This window comes from Choloepus didactylus, chromosome 13 (assembly GCF_015220235.1).
Source record: "Choloepus didactylus isolate mChoDid1 chromosome 13, mChoDid1.pri, whole genome shotgun sequence".
Classification (NCBI taxonomy): Eukaryota; Metazoa; Chordata; class Mammalia; order Pilosa; family Megalonychidae; genus Choloepus; species Choloepus didactylus.
In genome coordinates, this window is record NC_051319.1 from 79,236,967 (window position 1) to 79,256,692 (window position 19,726).

The 19,726-nt window shown below is 45.1% G+C and overlaps 2 protein-coding genes across 3 annotated transcripts in view; one reads left to right on the plus strand and one right to left on the minus strand.

The window, feature by feature from the left end:
* Window positions 1–5,139, plus strand: part of SLC25A48 (solute carrier family 25 member 48) — a 59,960-nt gene extending 54,821 nt beyond the window's left edge. For both annotated transcript variants that reach the window (XM_037802205.1, XM_037802206.1), the window contains one exon: window positions 2,454–5,139. The gene's annotated coding sequence lies outside the window, so the exon portion shown is untranslated. The remainder of the gene's footprint in view (window positions 1–2,453) is intronic.
* An 11,469-nt stretch (window positions 5,140–16,608) lies between these two features.
* IL9 (interleukin 9) lies at window positions 16,609–19,726 on the minus strand. Its single transcript, XM_037802207.1, has 5 exons — window positions 19,613–19,726; window positions 19,456–19,491; window positions 19,338–19,370; window positions 17,934–18,065; window positions 16,609–16,801 (listed from the first exon to the last, which is right to left on the minus strand). Exons 1-5 carry the CDS (start codon window positions 19,724–19,726, stop codon window positions 16,691–16,693), a joined length of 426 nt encoding a protein of 141 aa, XP_037658135.1. The 3' UTR covers window positions 16,609–16,690.

Here is a 19,726-nt window from a genome sequence, read left to right on the forward strand (position 1 = left end):
GCATCTCTCACCACCATCTTAAACATACCATCTTCCCTCTCACTTCAAGAGCTTTGCTCATGCACTTCCTTCTGTCCAGCTCTTCTGTCACTCAGGCCTTGGTTTAGAAGCCATCTCCTCCAGGCAGCCTTCCTGATGCCTCAGGGGGGGGATGAATTGTGCCTGCTGTAAGCCCCCTCCCACAGTTCCTGTTCACCCCCTACCATGTCATGCTGCATTATCACTGCCTGATTAGCTCCCTCACTCCATAGCCAGTAGGAAAGTTCCAGGGGAGCTGTGACTATTTTTTTCACCTCCATGTCCCTGGTACCTAATAGAGAGCCCTGCACACAAGAGGCCAGTCAGAAATGTGAGGGGGTGGGTGGGTGATCAACTTCCAACCCCCACATAATGCCTCCTCTTCTGTTCCTTGGTTTTCCTCTTTTATTTCTCCTTCTCCAACTCCAAACTGGTTATCAGCAAACCTTGGACAACAAAGTGGGGTGAGCCACCCCATTTTCTAGTCAATTGAGAAACTACTTTGCTTCCACCCTGGTTACTGCAAATTCCCCCGAGAGTGTTGGGGCCCACTTCCCACCTTGGTCAGGATTCTCTAGAAAACCTCACCGCTGCCTCCCCTCCAGGCTGGCAGGGGCGTTTGTGGGGCAGCAGCCTTGGACTCATGTATGGTGCAGATGGTAGATGTTGAGAAGGGACATGGTCCCTCGGGGTGACTATAGTGAGCCTGGGACAAGTACTAGAAGTTGACTTAAAATAAAATGTTTTTAGCTTTTTACTAAAGCACCAACAATCACAACTTTCCTGGATTTTTTCCCTTTCTTATAAAAAAGAAAAGGGTAGCAACAACTTGGGTGAAGAGTTACTGTATTTGGGTTACATGCAGAGCAGGGGAGAGAAGAGGTTTTGTTCTTAAAGCTGTGCTCAGGTATCAGCCACCCCTACTACCCCCCACCCCCATCCATTTAACAGATGAAAGTAACTTTTTAAAATCCTATCATAAAATCAATGCACTTTTATGTAGAAAATTAGAAAATACAAATAAACAGAAATAAAATTAAAATGCCCATAATCCCAGTACCTGGCTATTATGCCTCCAAGTGGTTTTTCTGTGTATCCCCAAAATGGGATCATACTTTACACAGTGTCTTATAACCCACTGCTCCCACTTAATAGTTCAGGACCAATCTTCCATGTCATTAGAGCTTCAGCTACCAGCTCCAGCTCGTTTTAATGCCAAGACCTCACAAATCCCGGGAGTGGCTGGATGCCAGCCAGGCAGTCGTGCCCTGCTCCTTGGGGTCACCCTGGTGATTTGCTATTTTGGGAAGAAGGAGGAAGTTTCTAGCCAACCAAGTCATGGTCATCCTGCCTTCCAGAGCAGTGACCAAGCCGATTGGAAAGGCTTCTTTAGAAAGCGCTCCCGGGCAAGCGGTGCCGACCTCCCTGCAGGGAGGGAGAGGAGGCTGGGGTCTCTCTGGGGGCAGCAGGAGGTTTCCAGTGACTTGTCTGGAGCCTCAGCTTGAACAAGCCTCACCCAAGGTTTTCCACCTCCCTGCCCTAACCCAAGAACCCCATTTTCACAAGTCCTGGATTTGAATTTACCGGGTGGCTCTGAGAATTGGGGCTCCAGGCAGAACTGACATCCACAATGCCCCCATCACCCTCTACACTGAGGGAGAGCGCAAGGCTACATATGGCAGAGTGCGTTCCCAGGAAGGGGTCAGCTGGGACCAGCACAAGCCACCCAGAGCATAGATGGCAGGAATTATGTGGAAATTGTTTCCGAGTGCCTGGAGGGTTAATGTCCCCTCCAGGTGGCCTCCAGATTCCTCCAACGAGCAGACACAGAGCTCGCCCCAGCCCCACCCCACAAAGTTCTTGGAGGAAGAGCACCTCATTTCCTTTCATCCACTAAGTGATTTCTCTCCCAGGCTACACATATGAGTGACCCAAAGACAATTGGATACCCAGTAGATGCTACCAGAGGGGTTTGCTTTGAACTTGTGGTTAGTTGTATCTATTTACATGGGAAACCAGTCTCAGACCACACGGGAAGATGGCCTTTGGTGGTAGCGCTGGGTGCCGGCTCTTAGGCTGGTCCGAGGCCAGCAAATCCAGCTGCTCCACCAGGATTCCCTGCTCCCAGGACCTTCCTGGAATAAGGCTGACCACCCTCTGCCGTGACACCCATGCTCCCAATCTCAGTGACCTACTTTCAAGTTCAGGAAAATTCATGTTCAAGGAAAGAAGATACATTCTTTCTATGAAGTCTTTTTTGAACGGTTGTAAATCACCCCAGACAGACCTCACAGCCTTTCATCAGTCTGTGCACCAGGTGATACGTGTCCCATTGTGGCTTCATAAAAACAAGCCTCCCAACAGGTTTGGCCTCTGGACCTTGCTGACAGGTAAGCACAGCTGGACGATGCTCTTATCTCTCCTCCGTATTTCAGGGCTGACATCGCCTGACTGAGGCTCCGTTGCACTGAAACGTTGATGCCAAAGGTGTCTCCGAACCTAAGGTGATGAATTTACTGAAGCAAAGGGGGCAACAGTCCCCCACCCCACCCCGACTCTTGCCAAGTGGGCCTTCAGCAGAGAGCACTGACTTTGAAGTCCTTTCTTTCACAATTGCAAGCACTTTGTCCCTCACCCCCCGGCCAAGGCCAGTGAGCTGTCACCTTTGCAAGGAAGCAATGGACCATTGATCAATCACCATTGATTTCAGAGCTGGACTCGTGCCAGGTAAAAGTGGGATAAGATAGGCCCTGCCCCACAACCCCTGTCAACTCACCAGGAATTCATGGAGGCACTGGGGTCATCTGTCAGTTTCCAAGTAAAAACACTTGCAAACCTCTTCAGGTCTTTCCTGGTGTCAGATGTCTGGCTTTCAAAAGACGCCTGGCCACCTTCATTCCCATCTCTGCTCAGACCCCTTAGATATCACCACGGTCCAGAGGGAAGCCCACCTCACACAGGTGAGGGGGCACGAAGGGCAGCGACTCACGCATTTTACCCAGGTGCCCAGGGTAGAGAGCGGAGGGCCTGATGGCTGCAACAAACACGGAGGGAGAGAAAACCTGGAGGAGCTCTCCTTGCCCATCACGCTGGCACTCGGAGATAAAGGGCATCAGGGAGGCGGCCCTGAGCATTTTCACATGGATAACAAAACAAAAACAAACAAACAAACAAAAAACAAAAACAAAACAAAACTCCTTGTCCACAGTCTGATTTCCAGAATGATCACGATTTTCTAAATTTTACTCCTTACTGGATCTATGTGAGGAGCCCATTGTCATTTTGCCATGTGGCATGTGTCCTGATTCATTCCCAATTCTGTGCCTACAACAGGCGCCCCTAATCAATCCTAGAACCCTTAATGAGCTCACTGCAGCTTCAGAATCCTTCCCAAAGCAGCCACTGCCAGCCACTCAGAATTGGCACACAGGACAGAGCCACTCACCAACCCAGGCTTAATACTCCGCGAGGGAGATATCCTTAAATTCTTTTTATTCCTTGAAAGTATTTCCCTTGATTTCTCTCCCTCCCACTTCCTGAGTGATTTGGAGCATGCTTCTGAAAATCCCCTACCCTTGTAGACTCAATCCTAGTACAAAGCATTTTTCCACCATAAAGAAGTTGAAAATGTTCAATCTCATCAGTTTAAACCTTGTTACTACAGCAAAGGGTGCTCTCCTTGGAGACGTTGCCTTCACAGCCTGTGGCACAGCAGGGTCCCTGGGCATCTCTGCAGGCTGCAGTCCAAATTCTCCATCCTTCCAGCCCTGGGGCAGTCATTCATTGCTGCAGTCATCAAACATTTGTTGAGCACCTACTATGTGCAGACGCTGTCCTAGGTGCTGGAGACAATCAAGAGGTCCAGTGGTTCTTGCATTCTGGCGTATTAGAGGTGGTTCTTTTCGTGCAGGAGGGCTGGGTCTATGTGCCCACCCAGCACCCCTGGGCCCAGTAGACACTGTGGATGCTGGTGAAGAGATTCTCACTGGCATCGGGTCCACCCCCAAATGCACCTGAGGTCTTTTCTGTAAAAGAGATATATAATACATCTCAATATGTATTTCTTAAGTCTGCCTAAACCATGTGTCTTACCAGTGCTAGTACTGGTTGCACAGTCTGTTTGGAAGTAGTCCTGTGTTCAAGAGGCCAGCTGAGTTTTCTACAGGACACTCCTGATGAGCCTGAGATCCAACAACAACCTCATTCAGGTTCTCTTGGTCATCTTGATAATAAGAGCAGGTAAACTGCAGGCTGTAGTGCTGGCCCCAGTTTACAGATGAAGAAACTGAGGCTCAGATGTACCCAAGCTCCTGAGGAGGGCTTGGACCACCACGCTCATTCAATAATCTTCCTAAGGCTACACTGTGCCCTGCTGCCTAGCCCAGGAAACATCACCAGCAGCAATGGTGATGCCTGTTTCCTGGTGTTTAAAAGAGAAAGTTGGTGGGACATAGAAAAATGGAGCCTCAAATCACCATTCAAGACCTTCCATAATCTGCAGTAGAGCTGTACCTCCCGATTCATCTTCCATTGCTTCATTCCAATCTCCTGTGTGCCATCCATTTTACCCCATCACATCCACAGCCAGCTGGCAGATGCATCGTGGACATTCAAACATTTGTTGAAGGAATAACTGAGTAATCGAAGAAACCTCATTGAACCAGCTGTTGTCTGCCTTCCACCCTCCATCTTTCCTGCTTTTCTTTAGCCTGGGCACCCTCACTCCCTCCTCCAGGAAAAGGAAAGCATTCTGCCAGCCAGAGCACAACTCAAATGCTACAGTCTGGGGCTTCCTTGATTCTCCTCCCTCAGCAACTTCCATGACCCTTTAACACATACGTCTCCCGTCGCACTGTGTCCAGCTGTGCTGCAGTCACATCTGCACACCTTCTCTTTCCCACATGCCTTCGCCCTCCTGAGGACCAAGGCTGAGCCTTGCTCATCTTCAGACCACTGAAGCAGCATTCACGGGTGGTGTTTGGAATAAAGGAAACATGAATAAATGGGTAAAAGCAGAAGTATAACAATGTTAATTAAGAATTGCTTGTAATAATGAAATTTTGGAAATGAATCTAAATGCTCATCAACAGAAGAGGGGATTAAATAAACTGAGGTGAATCAATTTCTAGAATGCTATCATGTAGACACCAAAAAGAATGAGACAGATCTATATATATTGTCATGGAATTATTATGTTGGCAATATTAAGTGAAAAGAAGGAAGTTGCAGAATAAAATGTATGAGGTTATTCATTTTCTTTTTAATTTATATTATATGTGCATATTTCTATACATGCATAATTATGTAGGCACTGGAACAGTCTGGAAGGATACACACCAAATTGTTAATACGGAAGGCTTTCAATTTCTACTTTGATGAAGATGATTTGCTTGTGTCCCACTATAGTATTTTGGTTTTTTACAGTGAGCATGTATTGCTTTTATAAATTTTTAAAATAAAAGCACATCTTCTTGCAGAGTTAGGGTTCCACATTGGACGCTTGCTTTCCAGGCTCTCTGGCTCTGCTGTGCTACCCAACCTCAATAAAGCTCTGAGTAGCAGCCCTTCCTCTGCCCCTGCCCTACGTGCTGCTCCCTGCTGGTCATACAGAGCTCCCAGCACCCTTTGCACACACCCCTCTCCAAGAGCACCTGTGCTGGAAAAGAAAGCAACCCAACCTTCATGAGGAAACTCACCCCCAGCCTAGACAAATCTTATGTGGTCGCCAGTATCTGGGAAGGGTCAGCCAGCAATGGCCTCTGTTTCCTCTTGGGTTTTTCTGAAGGTAATCTGGTGGGATAGTTGGAACCAACAACTCGGGGGTTTCCTTCAATCAATATAGCACACCCTTTCATTCACCCCAAAACAATATGTGCTGAGACTGACCCTGTGCCAGCTGCTGTGCTAGGTGCTGGGGTGACCGTGGAGGGAGACTGCCCTCAGGAAGCTTGTTATCTGGCACTGATTTCTGTGTCACCATCAGGAATGTCTTTAAATAAATAGAACTCTATTTTTAAGGAAGGCTGAAAACAGAACAGAATTCCAAGGCAAGCATCAGTTTTGGTGTCTGTATCCTAGGGTTAGAGACTTAGCCGGTTTGTCTTATTGGAGACGGCAAAATGAAAGCAGCGATCATTACTCTACAATGGCAGTTCTCAAACTTTTTGGTTTCAGGACCCCTTTACACTCTTATAAATTACTGAAGTCCCCAAAGAACTTTTGTTTATGTGGATTTTATCTATCAACATTTACCAGAAATTGAAACAGAATTTTAAAAAATCATTTAAGTTATAATAAGCCATTATGTTAATATAAATAACATTTTATGAAAATAATCATACTTCGCAAACCAAAAAAATTAATGAGAAGAGTTGCAAATCTCTCTAATGTCTGGCTTAATAGAAGACAGTTGGATTCCCCTATCTGTTTTCCTTTATCTGTTGTGATATCACTTGTTATGTAGCCCTTGGAAAACCACACTGCACACTTATGAGAGAATGAGATTGAGAAAGGCAGATGATAACTTGGTGTTATTTGAAAATAGTTTTGTCCCCGTGGGCTTCCTTTGAGAATCACTGCCCTACAAAGAAAACAGCCATGCAGAGCCTCCTGCACCCCTGACTGGTAATCTACAGAACTGCCACTTGGTGGCAGCAGAGGTCAGCTAAACCCTTCACTGGAGCCTGTTCCTGGTAGTTTGTGAGTACATGGGCCCCATGACATTTCCCTGCCTGCTTCCTGGGTCTCATCGTCTCTTTTATGTTGTGCCCCTCTTCCTTCTCTGTGGCAGAAAGACACTCAGACTAGGGAGACCTTCACCTTGTGTTCCGGGCCCAGGTCTGCCACCATCTGTCTCCATGCATGATCTTGGCCAGCTTCTGCCTGCTCCGGCCCTGTTTCCTCGTCTGTGAAATGGGCACACTGCTTCTCCCCTTGCCTACCTTCCAGGGCTTCCATCAGAATCAAGTGCAAAAAATGGGCTTGTAAACTGTAAAGTGAAAAACATGCAGGTTGGAGGAAGAGAGGGTCTCATGAGTTTTTTTGATTTCTGTGAGTTGGGGCTGTTGGCATTTTTTCAAGAGGTAGCTGCTGGCATCTGCATGTAGAAACCCTGAGAGCTACAGAGACTCGGCTCCTAGCTCAGAAGGCATCTGATAAGCTTGCTTGGAGAGGGGCACATGCCAATGCTGGTGCCCCAGGTGCCTGGCAAGTCATCTATTCAAACCCTCAGAGTTCTGAGCCCCAGGGCCCCTCTCTGCCATGCTGACATCAAAGAGGTTTCTGGCAAGCATTTAGTCCAGCAGAGGAGTCCAGCCCCCAAGGACCAGGGAGCAGAAAAGCCATCAGAGAAATGCTGCGTCCCTCCTCTGACTGAGAATGAGTGGGGCAGCCACCTCCTGCCCCCATTAGGGCAGGCCAGGCATTTCCCCTCCATGGCACCGGTGGCTCCCCTGAAGACAATAGCTGTGTCTTGCTCACCCTTGCCCTCACTCCAGCACCTGGTGCATGCTGAGTGCTTAATTAGTGTCTGTTAAATAAATTAAACCCCATCCCCAGTTGTGAAAAAAATAAACGATGCTTTCTTTGTTTTTCCTCTAACTAAATTTAGATTCATTTCAAGCCTCTTTCTACCTGATGGCAGAAAAAGTAATTTTGCTCTTTCAGGAAAACTCAGAAAGTCCAAGTTAAACTCAGTCGGTTCAGGATTTTCTCCTCCTCCCACCCTAGGATGGCTTTACATTAGGAAGGGTTATTGTATTGTAAGGCTTAAAGTTTCAAGTACTGTCTTTGAGTCCTCAGTTCCCTTGCTCTTGCCAGGTATGCCCCACCCAGCAGGAGAGGCCCCCACCTGGCTCATTCCCCTGTCAGTCAGACCAGCAGCACTCCACCTGGTCCTTGACCTCACAGGTGTCTGTTTCCTGCCAGCAGGTGGAATGCTGGAATCAGGGAATACCCATCCTCTCGTCACCACAAAGCCTGCCCTCCACAGCCCTTGCTTGTTCATTGTTCACTCTGTCCCCAAGTGCAAGCTCGTGTGGCCCTGTGTGGTGTGGGGCCCTCCTCCCCCAGCAGTGGCTCTCCTCTGTCCAGTGGTGGGGGGAATGTTTTGCCACCTTGTACTCTTTAGAAGAGCCCTCTTCACTAACAAGGTGAACAGGTGCAGAGGGAGGCTTCTGGCCTCTGGGAGCCGTTCTGCCCTAACTTGGCGTTCTGCTTCTCTAGTCTGGGGGCATGGCCCTCCCCCCAGGGTGGCTTCTGAGATGCGGCTTCATTCCCATCTGGTCCCATCCGGCATAGCATATCCGCCAACCCGGAGGCCTCTTTGGCCCTTCAGTGCTCCGTAACACATTCATGCCCCCTCCACCCTGGGGGAAAAACCTTGGCTTCTCCACTGCAGCTACTTAGTGCGCTGTCTCAGGCCCGTCTTCCTAGTCATAAGGTGGCCCCACCCCACGTGTCAGATGGCAGAGGCCATTCCCTTTGAGACTCAGGTGCCCCCTTCTCAGATCCTCAGGAGCTCTGCCGCCGGCATCCCCAAGGCTCCGCCCAGTGGAGCACCTGCTGTGGAGCACTCTCCACATCCGAGAGCATCCTCTCCTCTGCCTTCTCTTCCACAGAGCAAAGAGCTTTTACATCCTATCCGTAGACCAAGGAACGCCATCTCTGGAAATTCAAAAACCAAAAATTAACCTGTAATTTAATAAATAAAGGCAGAAAATATGATTATCTGAATAGACACAGAAAAGGCATTTGACAAAATTCTATCATGATAAAAACACTTGACAAGCTAGGAAAAGAGTATCTAAAAGAATTTGAAAACCCACAGTTAACTTCATACTTAATGGTGAAAGACTGAATATTTTACCACTCAGGTTAGGATCAAGTATGTTGGTTCCCACCACTTCTATTCAACAGTTTTGCAAGAAAATGAAATAAAATTTGCAACAAAATTACCAGGGCAATTTTGCAAGAAAATGAAACAAAAGGCATCCAAATTGGAAAGGGAGAAATAGGATAATTTGTATTTGCAGATGACATGATCTTATATATAGAAAATCCAAAGGAATCCATTGAAAAACTATTAGAACCAATAAAGGAAGTCAGCAAGAATTCAGGATACAGGATGAATATACAAAACTCAATGGTATTTCTATGCATTAGCAATGAACATTCTGAAAATGAAATAAAAACAATTCCGCTTGAAATAGTATTAAAAATAAAATAGATAAACTTCAACTTCCATGTGAAACCAAGGGAAGAGATATTTATTTGGTGCAGGATCTTTATTTCCTAAGCAATTTAACTCATACAGTTTGTTCAAATACCATAATTACATGGAACTTTGAAAAGGAAGTGAACCCTGGTAGTTTTGTAGAGGTTAGTGTGAAATAGCAACACATCCCAAAGTAATTTGGGCAGAGAATAAAAATATATATTCAGGGCCCCCCTGAGGAGCTGGGGGAAAATGCAGAGGTGTTGGACTTCCTCACCTGGATTGTTGCTGATGTTCTCACAAACATTGAGGACTGGCTGTTTGATGTGCCGAGCCCTCTATCATGGGATTTGCCCTTATGAAGTTTGTTACTGCAAAGGAGAGGCTAAACCTGCTTATAATTGTGCCTAAGGATCTCCCCTCGAGTGCCTCTTTGTTGTGGCCCTCTCTCTCTCTCTCTTGCTAAGCCACCTCGGCAGAATTCACTGCCCTCCCCCCTACATGGGACCTGACTCCCAGGGGTGTAAATCTCCCTGGCAATGCAGGATATGACTCCTAAGGTTGAATCTGGACCCTCCATCATGGGACTGAGAACATCTTCTTGACCAAAGGGGGATGCGAAATGAAATGAAATAAAGCTTCGGTGGCTGAGAGATTCCAAATGGAGTCGAGAGGTCACTCTGGTGGACATTCCTATGCACTATATAGATAACACCTCTTAGGTTTTAATGTATTGGAATAGCTAGAAGTAAATACCTGAAACTACCAAACTCCAACCCAGTAGGTTGGACTCCTGAAGACGATTATATGATGATGTAAATTATAAGGGGTGACAGTGTGATTGTGAAAACCTTGTGGTTTTTTTCCCTTTATCCAGTGTATGGATGGATGAGTAGAAAAATGGGGACAAAAACTAAATGAAAAATAGGAAGGGGGGATGATTTGGGTGTTCTCTTTTTACTTTTATTTTTTTATCCTTATTTTTACTTTTTCTGGTATAAGGAAAGTGTTCAAAAAATAGATTGGGGTGATGAATGTACAACTATATGATGGCACTGTGAACAGTTGATTGTACACCAAGGATGATTGTATGGTATGTGAATATATCTCAATAAAACTGAATTTAAAAAAATAAAATAGATATAAGTTTAATGAAAGGAGTTCAAGACTTGTACTTGAAAACTACAAATCATCAGTGAAAAAAATTAAAGGCAAATAAATGGAAAGACAGTTCATGTCTTGAAGCAGAAGACTTAATATAGATATGATGGCAATACTCCCCAAATCCATCTTCAGATTCAATGTAATGCCTATCAAAATACCAGCTGGCTTTTTAACAAAAATTGACAAGCCAATCTTAAAATTCATATGGAAATGCAAAGGACCCAGAAGAACCAAAACAATCTCAAAACAGAAGAACAAAATTGGAGGGCTCATACTTCTTGGTTTCAAAATTACTACAAAGATACGATAATCAATATAGTATGGTGCTGGCATAAGGACAAACATTGAGACCAGTGGAATCGAATTGAGTCCAGAAATAAACCCATACATCTATGGTCAATTGATTTGTTTTTTTATCTCCTATATTTACTTTTTTTTAAATGTGGTTTTATTCAGATATATTAACACACCATGCAATCCATCCAAAGTATACAATCATTGGTTCACAGTATCATCACCTAGTTGTGCATTTGTCACCATGATCATTCTTAGAACATTTGCATTACTCCAAAAAAAGAAAGAAAGAAAGAAAGAAAAAGCAAAAAGAAAACCCAAAGCCTCCCATACCCCTTACACCCCCCCCATTGACCACTCTACCCAATTTTAAGACTAGTAACAGAGGTATGTTAACTAAGTGTAGTATTGTCAGAGAAATATATATCAGTGGAACAGAATAAAACATCTAGGAGTAGATCCATACAAACATAGACAATAGACTTTTTTTTTTTTTTTTTTTTGGCTGTGTAGTTATACAATCATTATCAAAGATTACTGGATTACAGTTCAGCAACTTCAGGTATTTCCTTCTGACTATTCCAAAACAATAGACACTAAAAGAAGTATCTATATAGTGAGTCAGTAGTCACAGTCATTTGTTAAATCCTAATTTCTCAGTTACACCTCCACACTCTCATTTGATCATTCTCTATCTTCAGGAATATCTGGGCAATGAACATTTTAACTTCTTCGTGCTGGAAACAGGTGTTGACCTTTCATGGTAGAAGAATGAAACTGGTTGATGTTCTTGGAGAGACTGTTACCTCTGGGTTTCAGGGCTTATCTGGCCTAGAATCAATCTGGAGGCCTAAAGTTTCAGAAAGAATAAACCTATTAAGAAAAACTTTTATAGAGACTTGGGTAGAGCCCAGGGCACTCCCTAGGGTTTTCAGTAACACTGTTGGTTGGGGCTTGACATACTGTGGTAGTTTGCAAGCTAAAGCTTGCATAAGAGTAACCTCCAGAATGACTTCTTGTCTTTCTTTGAAATCTCTTAGACACTGAAACTTTATTTTGTTCCATTTCTTTTCCCCCTTTTGGTCAAGAAGGCATTCTCAATCCCACACTGCCAGGGCCAGGCTCATCCCTGGGAGTCATGCCCCACATTCCAGGGAGATTTATACCCCTGGGAGTCATGTCCCATGTAGAGGGGGGCGGGTAGTGAGTTTATTTACAGAGTTGGCTTAGAGATAGAGGACACATCTGACCACCAAAAGAGGCTCTCTAGGGGCAACTCTTAGGCATAACTATACGCAGACTTAGCTTTGCCATTGCAGAAATAAGTTTCATGAGGGGGTGGGGAATGCCATTCATGGGTAGGGGATTTCTATTGGGGGTGATGAAAATATTCTGGCATTAGAGAGTGGTGATGGTCACACAGCCCTGTGAATATACTGAAAATCATTGAATTGTACACTTTAAATGAGTGAATTCTATAGTGTGTAAATTATATGTCTGTAAAGTAAAAAAAAGAAAAATTAACCTCTTTGAGTGCTCTTTGCATTTCTGCTGAGGCCCCCCTTTCAGAGGCAGGGAAGACATGGTCTGGGGTGAATGCGGGTTGCAGAATAGGAAAGTATAGCTGGATAAACAAAGGAATTGCAGGGCTGAGACTTCATGATATTTTCCTGCCTCAAAATGGATGGGCAGATGGAAGAATGATGGATGGACAGACAGACCACCCGTAAGGCCAGATGCACCTGGACTTGGCTTTGGTTGGCAGCAGGGCGCACTGGTCTGGAATCTCTTGTAAAGAGCTCTGCTGGGACCTAGCAAGCTGGACAGGGCAGCCGGCTGGGTTAAGAGCTGCTACCCTCCTGTTAGCTGGATTTAAGAACGTGGCTCTAGAGTCATTTACCTTAGTTGGAATCTTGGCTTTCCTCCTTGAGAGCTGTATGCCCCTGGGCAAGTTACGGAACCTCTCTGGCCCTCAGTTTCCTCATCTGTGCACTGAAAATAATTATATACAACATTTATATGCTTATGTTATGGGGTTATTGTGAGAATCCAACTAGACATTCTTTAAAACATGCATAGTAGAGTGCTTGGTGCACAGTAAACCCTCAATAAATGTTAGTTGTTCTTCTTCCCCTTTCTCCAAGGTGCCTTCTTGATAAATGCCAACTCTCCCAGCACATGGAGGAGCCCCACGAATCCTCCTGGGGCTTGCCTGCAGGGGTGTATCCTGCAGGCTAGGTGACTTTTGTAGAAAGGCTGAGGGAAACCACCCAGCTCTGCTGGTGATTAATCTGTGGCAGTGAGTGATGCATCTCATCTCTCTGCCCATTTCCAGCAGCTTGTGTTCCTAAGTCATATTCTGACAACCACCAGAACCTGCCCTCGCCATGATCTCTGGTTGGGGGTGAGCTTTACTGAGGTGGGTGACTCGTGGTGCTACAGGCAGTAAACCACAGTGTGAAATGCGACTCTGTCTGGGGCCAGTCATTCAGAAACCCCAGAGGGAAGAGAAGAGAGGAGAGGAGAAGGCACTGTGGCCTCGACGTGGGACTCACCACTCTGAGCTGCAAAAGGCTCTGTCCCACCTGGAGACACCCAGCCCCAGGAACTAGATAAGAGCACTTGGGAGATTGTCCTCCCCTCACCCTACTCCCCCCAGATCTTTAACGGGGCTTGAACTAGCAAAAGAAAAATGCTGCTTTGTCAATGCAGGTCTGCAATCCCCAGTGTCAATTCTGAAATCCAAACAGCTCTGAAAACCCAAGATTCTTTTAGATTCATCTGGCCGCAAAATCTGGCCTCTTCACATGAATGTGCATGTATTTTGCTGCAGAATATGAATGTGTTTAATTAGGGAATACTGCCCCAGGGCTTGCTATGGCCATCATGTAATAGATGGAGCATGAACTTTCCAAAAGCTAAATGGTTTGAGTTCTGAAACCTACCTGGCCCCAAGGGCTCCGGATAAGGGGGTGTGGACCCATATTATTGTGCTATTATACCCTCAGGCTGTAGTCAGAGGAAACACAACACACACACCTGGTAGAAACAGAAAAACAAAGAGCCAGGTGGAAAGAGCAAAGGGTTTGACACCCTCTCTAACCCTTACCAGCTGTGAGATCTTGGAAAATCGTTTAATTTCTGAGCCTTGGTGTCCTTGGCTTTAAAGCAGAGATAATCGTAACTACCTCCTAGGACTTTTAGGGGATTGAGATAATACATGCTCAGTATCTGTCACTCAGATTTTCTTATTTGATTGACCTTTTCCTCAGCCCTTACAATGTGTCAGACCTACAGTGGTAGGTGCTGGAGAGGGAAGGCCCCTTGTCCGTGGGAACCCACAGATCACTGAATTCTAAATCTGAAAATGGTTAAACAGTGGGAAATTTTACCTTATAAATATGTTACCAGAATAAAATTTTAAAAAAAACAAAAAAAACATGGAACTGTACAACACAATGAGTGAACCCTAATGTAAACTATGGCCTATAGTTAACTGTATAATTATAATAACATTGTTTCATCAATTATAATAAAAGCACCACACTGTGCTGGTTTGTATATATTATGTCCCCCAGAAAAAGCCATGTTCTTTGATGCAATCTTGTGGGGGCAGATTGATTAATCTTTCTGATTAAGGTGTGACCTTTTGATTGGATGTTTCCATGGAGATATGACTCAGTCAGCTATGGGCAAGACCTTTGATTGGATAATGTCCATGGAGGTATTACCCCATCCATTCAGGGTGGGTCTTAATTGAAACACTAGAGTCCTATAAAAGTGTTTACAGACAGTAGGAGCTGCTGCAGCTAAAACAGACACTTTGAGGATGGCTATTGAAAGCTGACATTTTGGAGAACGCCATTTTGAAACGCAACCTGGGAGCAAGTAGACACCAGCAACGTGCCTTCCCAGCTAACAGAGGTTTTCCAGATGCCATTGGCCATCCTTCAGTGAAGGTACCCTTTGCTGATGCCTTACTTGGACAATTTATGGCCTTAAGACTGTGACTTTGTTACCAAATAAAATCCCTTTATAAAAGCCAATCCATTTTTTTATGCAAAATGGCAGCATTAGCAATCCAGAACACACACCAATGCAAAATGTAAATAATAGGGAAAACTGGGGGGTGGAGGAGGGAATGGAATATGGGAACTCCATACTTTCTGCATGATTTTTCTGTAAACCTACAGCTGCTCTAATTTTTAAAAAATATTAAAAAACAAAACAAACAAAAATCCCCACTATGACTGGATGTCACCATGGACCCACAATTTCAACAACATAGAAGATAATAAAATGCTCCCCCAACCTGGGTCCCCTTTGCTAAAACTCCTCATCACCCCATATGCTAGAGGGGCTTGGCTGCAGGGAGCAGGCAAAGCTGTCATACCCCATTGCTGAGGGATCTGCACAACTCCAGGGACCAGGGCTGGTTAGATCATTGGACAATTCCGCCTTTGGCCAAGGGCTCTTGGCCGGGCAGGCCACATCCAGATAAATGCTTGACATTATAACTGATAGAAAATAAAAGTTGAGCAAAGCCTTTTGAGGGACTGCATCTCTTGGTGCTCTGAACTTTCCATATTATTATGATCAAAAGTATCCAAATACAGTCTAGCGCACGAGGCAGGGGGAAGCAGTTCTAAGTTTGACAGGACTTAAAAAATAGTTCTTCACAGAAGATTGCTCCATGGTAGACTCTATCCTTTAAAAGCAGACAGATGCTCTCAAACTTCTAAGCCTTCAGGTGGAGGGGAGAGGGCCATTCTGCTTATCACACCCCCCAGACCCCCATCTTAACCCTGCCTGCACCCCACCCATCACGCAGAGCCAGGGAAGCCAACAGGGCAATTGCTGGCAGCTGCCCCCTCCCGAGAGGCCAGGTTGCCTGTACCCCAGACCTGGGGCCCGCCTGGAGGTAATTTGAAAGAACGGCACCTTTCTGAGCACCTGTAGTTTGTTCTGGGTACTGCCTCCTCTCCAGGGTAGCACAGTCCTGTCCTAGACACAAGTGTGCCCTTTGTCCCTGCACCTCAAAGCCTCAGCCATTCCGTCAACATTTATAGAGCACCTGCTCTTTGCCGGGCTCAGTGCAGGCACTTAGGATGCAAGAGTGAACAAAACAAAGTTCTCTGTCCTCAGGGAGCTGGCATTGGAGGAGGAAGAGAAAGTCAACAATTAACAGGATCAGATAACAAATGATATAGAGCCTAAGGGGTGGGGGGCAGGTTGCAGTTTTAAGGTGAAAAGATAGATCCAGACACACTGCCACTCAGACCACCAAGTTCAACATCCCTCAGGGTTTTCCCCCATTCGAGATGTGGCAGGCGCTCTCTGAATGTCTATCGGTAAATAGATGACTATTTGATCACTAGTTTTCTCTGCTCTGTGTTCTGACCCCAAAGGGTCTTCTTCACGATACCTCTGCTGGTTTGGCTTCAAGCACTTCCCTCTCTTACGTTTGAACACATTCTTGAGTAGTCTCCCGCCTGGTGGACTTACCAAACTGCTGCCTTCTCCCATCTCAGGCACATGGTTGGTTTCTCAGGACTCCTTAGCAGAGCCCCGTGCCTCCCTCCCCAGCCTCCGCAGACAGGGGTCCATATGCCTTCAGCTCCCCAGCAGCCACTGGCACAACCCCACACCCACGTGCACCCTTCATGACCATGGCCCCCATGACCCCAGCTAAGGACTGTGTGCCTTCAAGCCTGTCTTCAGGACAAAGGGTCTTAGTTATTAAGGGAGTCTTTGGCTCATCGGCCTGCCAACAGAATTTGCAGCTTTCATTGTGCTGAGAGCTGCGAGGAAAGAGCAAGCACCTGGAGACCAGCTTCCTTTTTTCTTTTCAAATATATTTATTCCAAAATAAAAACATAGAACTTTAAACAAATGGTTACATCTGATCTCGATTTAGAGTAGCTTACTTCATTTTTTAATTCCAACAATTTAAAGAGGAGGCATTTAAATTCAATAAATAGAATAAATAATATTTGGTCTTCATACTCCGCCTCGCATCCCTTCTTTCTGGAAAACTTCCCGGAGGCTCCTCAGAAAAGTCAGTGTGTTGCCTGCCGTGGTTTGATTGCACGGCTGTTCACAGGAAAAAAACTGTGGGAACAAAAATGGACAAGGACCGAGTGACTAAAACAGTACTGTACCTGGCAGCCCCAGGGACCACCCCTTCCAGAGCCCAGAAGGGGATGGGGGTGAGAGTGGGGAGGGAGGATGTGCAGGCAGGGGTATCAAGACAGAGCAAATGGATGGGGAGGCTCAGGGCTAGCATTTTGTGTAGACCGTGTAGATGGTTGGCTCTGGGGCCCTATGAAAAGATCCTAAATCTCTCCATTAGAGGAGACCTTTCCTTAGGATTCTTTGAGGCCTCCAATTGTATCATCTTTTTTTTCGGTTGTCCTTCTAAGGCTGTCTATAGCATAACAGTTGAGTGAGGTCACATTCAAATCTCAGTTCTGCCCCTTATTAACTATGTAGCCTTGGGCAAATTATTTAGCCTCACTGAACCTCAGTTTCCTCCTCTATAAAGTGAGGATGATAAACCTAAACAATTGTCCCTAAAGTAAGTATTTTATAAACACTGTATATTAAACCTTTAGAACTGGCTGCTGTTGATGGCAGAAACCCAGTAAGGCAAACACTTATTATCTGACATGCAGCTAAATAGCTGAGTGAGGGGCTTCCAGCCTTCTGTGGTCTCACTGGAGATGCCTAGGAAGGCAGGGTGCTGAGAGGAGTCATCACAGCCCCTCCCAGGAGGGACTAGGAGGGCGTTTAGGGCAAGCGGCAGGCCTCCACCTGATCTGAGCACAATTCCCTTTAAGCAGCTCCTTTGCCAACTGAAAAAATATCCCCTTTAATGTAAAGGCCACAACATCCATTCAGTTAGAAAATTGAATCTCTAGGACAATTTAACACTGTGTGGCTTTGGTTTTGGCTTCTAATGACAATCAGGATGGATTATTTCATTATTCAATTAGTGGGGAGGAATCGGTCACATCGGTCTAAGCATACTTGAAAAAGTTCTTTACAATTGGGGGGACAACGGGCCTTCTGGGGCAGATCTTACTACAATTCCATGTTTCTGATGGAATTTCTTAGATTCTCCTTATCAATTTGGAACCACCAATTCCAATGTTGTCATCCTTTTTCATTCAAATGGCTATGGCATCAACATGCACATTAAAAATCGGTAATCAGAGCATATCACATACAAAAACAAACTCACTTGACACTTCTTCTTCTGTAGGGATTCAACCATTCTTTTCACCCGATTGAAAACCAGGATGAATCTTGTTTCCACTGTGCTGTTGGTTATCTGTGACAGCCCCTCCTGGAAGCATGGTGTGGTGCAGTTCTCCTGGTAGATAATGAGGATTTATGAAAAGAAACACTCAGCAGACAGGCTTTGAGAAGGAGTGATTTCAGAGACTATTTTAATTTACCCAAAGTAACCTAAACATGTATTGTTTTCAGGCTCCTTGCCAGTGCAGAAAATAGTCTTCAATATTTCAAGGTGAGACCATTTTTTCCACAGTGACACTCCCTAGAGGAGGTTCCAGAATGTTCCATCCAGGGAACATAAGGCCTGTGAGCTCTGGAAAATAGTCAGTTTTGAGTCTCCTTTTCAACTTATATCCCCACCATGTTCCAAGACTTGTAATAGTGGATTTGAAATTACAGAGAAAGGAGAGGCCTTTCCACACCAGCCTGAAGGATGGGCCAATGGAATATAGCCAGTGTTTCAGCAGCAACTAAAATCAAGGATTATGACCAAGGGAGCTGGGGGGTGGTGGTGGTAATAAATGTGTGGTTTCTCCTAAGAAGGCTAAGTATTCTCATGTAATACATGAACCATGATGGAGTGTGATGTCTGATCTCAGCTGGGGTGAGAAGCTCCGATTCTCCTCAGCCTGGCTTCAGACAGAGTGAAGCACTGCAGGTTGGATAAGTGCCTCCCTGCCCTCACCCTAAACATGTGATGTTTGAATTAGGAACGATGGAATCAGATCGTTCTTTCTGCCCTTTCTCTCTGCCAAAGTGGAGAGTGACCCTCTCAGAGCCCTTTTCACTTCCTTTCTACCCACGATCTCAGATGCTCTATACTTCCAGCCTTCAAACCAAGAAAAACCACTCTAAATCAGCTAGACAGAATGATAGGAAGGAAGGGAGGGAGGGAGGGGGAGGGAAGGACGAGGAGGAGGAGGAGAGACGGAGACTTTTGGGGAAAGTAATAGTTCATGCCAGATGAAAGAGTTGTCATTTTATTTACAATGTTCCACAACTCTAGAGTTATTGGCAAATGAGTTAGAAAGCAATGCAATATGAGATACATAATTTATTACATTCTTAGTTCCTGTTTGATTTAATTATATACATGAGCATTAAGCTAAAAAATATTCAAGCTTCTTTGAAAAATATTGGAAAGCATTCAAAGTTCTCTAGGTGCATACAGCTAACTAAATATAAAGAAACTTATATGGTACAGAATTTCAAGAGCCTGGTTTTAGAATGGAATACTAAACTGTAAAAATTGCAGTTACATAACATCTTCTTACTTAAAAAAAATCAAACAAAGCAACTTATGTTTAGTTACAAAAAGATCAAGATTGTATTCTTTGATTATACTTACAGAAGGGATGGGAAGACACAAACAATCAGTCACCTGCAAAAGAGAATTTTCAGAGTGACGATTGCAAAAGCAAAACTTAAAATTCGTTTTGAAAGTTCTTGAAAGAGCATTCACTCACGTTTGCGCTGCAGCTACATTTCGAAGGTGGATGTCCCTAACAGGCAAAGAGACAGGAAACCTTACTGGGTGATGTGATTTTTCAACCTCCTACATTTCATTTAAGTCTTCAGTGGCTGTCTTCCCCTGCCCACGCCCGCTGCACCACTGGAGCGTACCTGCAGCTGTTCGATGAGGTGGCTGATGTCTCTGATCGCCAGAAAGGTGGAGCACCGCTGGCCGCCCACGGAGCAGAGGAGCAGGGCTGAGGTGAGCACTGTAACCAGGAGCAT

What these genes read in the sequence shown, in the direction of transcription:
- IL9 (XM_037802207.1), bottom strand. Translation starts at nt 19,726, where the DNA reads ATGCTCCTGGTTACAGTGCTCACCTCAGCCCTGCTCCTCTGCTCCGTG. An exon ending in ACCTCATCGAACAGCTGCAG is followed by an intron (nt 19,492 to 19,612) that starts GTACGCTCCAGT and finishes TTTGCCTGTTAG; the next exon opens with GGACATCCACCTTCGAAATG. An exon ending in TGTGTCTTCCCATCCCTTCT is followed by an intron (nt 18,066 to 19,337) that starts GTAAGTATAATC and finishes ATTATCTACCAG; the next exon opens with GAGAACTGCACCACACCATG.